The sequence below is a fragment of the Amphimedon queenslandica genome, unplaced genomic scaffold (genome assembly GCF_000090795.2).
Source record: "Amphimedon queenslandica unplaced genomic scaffold, v1.1 AMPQUscaffold_13522, whole genome shotgun sequence".
NCBI classification, from domain to species: domain Eukaryota; kingdom Metazoa; phylum Porifera; class Demospongiae; order Haplosclerida; family Niphatidae; genus Amphimedon; species Amphimedon queenslandica.
This window is the reverse complement of record NW_003546242.1, coordinates 1,339,952-1,342,452: the sequence shown is the minus strand read 5'-3', so window position 1 is coordinate 1,342,452 and position 2,501 is coordinate 1,339,952. Positions and strand designations below refer to the sequence as shown.

At 41.3% G+C, this 2,501-nt stretch overlaps 1 protein-coding gene across 1 annotated transcript; it reads right to left on the bottom strand.

Moving 5' to 3' along the window:
- Positions 1 to 1,241: 1,241 nt before the first annotated feature.
- Positions 1,242 to 1,841, bottom strand: LOC105313122 (uncharacterized). The gene has a single exon (XM_011406309.1). It carries the CDS (start codon positions 1,839 to 1,841, stop codon positions 1,242 to 1,244), a length of 600 nt encoding a protein of 199 aa, XP_011404611.1.
- Between the last annotated feature and the right edge of the window lie 660 nt (positions 1,842 to 2,501).

The following is a 2,501-nucleotide window of genomic DNA, read 5'->3' as shown; positions in this document are numbered from 1 at the left end:
CGTTCGCTAGTTGGCTGTAGAAAATCCCTTACAGTCTTAACTTTGTCAGGGGGAGGACAAATACCACCACGATTAACTAAATGTCCTAGAAATACAAAATCCTGCTTGCGAAACTCACATTTAGTAGGATTGACAATGACACCATGTTTGTGGAATCGTTGTAGTACCTGTTTTATGTGTTGTTTGTGTTCCTCCTTATTGGTACTGGCAATGAGTACGTTGTCAATGTATGCATAGACATTTGGAATACCTCATAACACTTCAATGAGGCGTTGGAATGATTGAGCAGCATTATGGAGGCCAAAGGCCATATGAACAAACTGAAAGAGTCCAAAGGGAGTTGTGATGGTTGTTTTTCGTATATTTGATGGCTCAACTGGAACTTGATGATATGCACATACTAAATCTTTTTTAGAAAAGAAATTAGTACCATGCAAGGAGGCAGTGCAATCCTGAATGTAGGGGATGGGGTAGTCATTGTGAATAGTGATTTCATTTAGTGAGCGATAGTCCCCACATGGTCTCCAATTACCGGACTTCTTTGGAACCATGTGAAATGGATAAGCCCAGCTACCAGATGAGGGACAAATGATTCTCAGAAGTATCATATGCTCAAATTCCCTCTTGGCAATATTGAGCTTAGCTAGTGGAAGCCTTCTGGTTGGTGTGTGAACAGGAGGCCCGGTCGTTTGTATATGATGGGTGACAGTGTGTTTGATGGGTTGCTATGGGCTGGTTCGGAGGACAGAAGGAAGGTCTTTGATGATGATTTCAAAGTCATTTTGTGGTTGAGAAGGTAGAAGGGTGAGGCAAAGGGCAGGTGGAGAGGAGAACTGGCAGTTGACTCTAGCTTTGTGGTTGAGTCAGTGAGCAGGTGTCTGCACATGTTCACCATTAGGCCGTAATGGTGGAAAAAATCTGCCCCTAAGATGGTAAAATTAACATCTGCCTCGATGAAGATCCAAGAGAAGGACCATCTTGGACCAAGATTGAGGGTAAGAGAACGGTTTCCAAATGTAGGAGTAACAGTCTTGTTAGCGGCGTTAAGTGTCAATTGTTGTTTGTTTTTGTGATAAGTGTGTGAAGGGATGAGAACGCTGACCTCTGCTCCTGTATCAACCAGAAATTTGTTGAGAGGTGGAAGATGAGGAAAAGGCAACTGTTATAGAGGCCAGCAACATTTGTCGCCACTAATGGCTGGCAGGGTCGTTTCCTGTCAAAAAAAAGCATGGATGTTTACACTACTTAGCGTCTTTGCTGAAATACTGATGATACCAGCAGAAGGAGCACTGAGGATTAGCATTTTTCTGTGGTTGTCGAGGAGGTGACCTACTACAAGAGAAACTTTTCTTCTGAGGGCGGAGAGATAACTTTAGTTGAGTTAGCTCTTGCTTGAGTTGAGCTAGTTCAGTAGCTAGTTTACTGTTGACAGTGTTTATTACTGGAGGAGATGAGTTTGGTTGTTCTAAAACCTCCATGACTTTGTCAGTTAAGACGGCAAGGTCCTGAATGGTAGCAGTAGCTGGTGTAAAAGCTAATACCATACGGACATTGCTCAGGAGGCATTGAAGAAACAGCTCTTTTAGAAATGGTTGAGTGTTGGCTGCTGCTTGATCTCCTAACAACTGCTCCATTTGACGTAGGAGCTGTGATGGCTTCCCATCCCCCAGTTCCTCACCAGTCACCAGTTGCTGTAAATGATGCCGTTCGGAAGCAGCTGTTCTTTCGATTAGAGCAGCTTTGAGTGTGTCGTACTGATCTACATGCTGAGTTTTCAGGATTATGTCTGGAACTTTGGTAGCAATGTCTGGAGAGAGAGAACCGACAACATAGTCATACATGGTTATTTGGGAGGTGACATTGTGGGTTTTGAACTGTGATTCCACATGGGCAAACCATATCTGAGGGTCTGCTGGCCAGTATGGGGGCAGTTTCAGTGAGACTCCAGCTACAGTGGGAGATGTTGCTGCAGGGGTAGCAGCAGAAAATCATCAGCAGATTCTGAGGTGTTCATATTGTTTGTCTGGGTCACTAATGTTGAGTTGTGATAATCAGAAACTAATTTACAAAACTCAACTGTAATTGTATGTGTTAACAAACTTATTAATAACAGATGAGACATAGAGTGGAAGAGACACTGAATATTAATAATGATGAAAATGATAAGCACGATGTGTATGTGAGCAAGATATATGTGTGTTTATTGACTGATCGATTGAGATAGTTGAGAGAATTGAATGAAAATCTGATAGCAGATCAAAAAGAGGTTGAGCGTTGAGATTTTGAAGACGATAAGTGTTTGAGAATTTAGACTGCAGACTAACAGACTAGGACTAAGACTAACTGAATTACAATTGGGTTCTTTCTTAAAAGGTAGTGCATTTGGCTAATAAACTAAAGTTAAGTTATTATTTATAAATTATTATTAAAATAAATTAACACTACACATCCAATAGATGACACAAGGGCTAGTATTCATTATTGTAGAATCAAATCAAAAA

Excerpts from the sequence above, each read along its gene's own strand:
- LOC105313122 (XM_011406309.1), bottom strand. The coding sequence starts at position 1,841 with ATGTATGACTATGTTGTCGGTTCTCTCTCTCCAGACATTGCTACCAAA.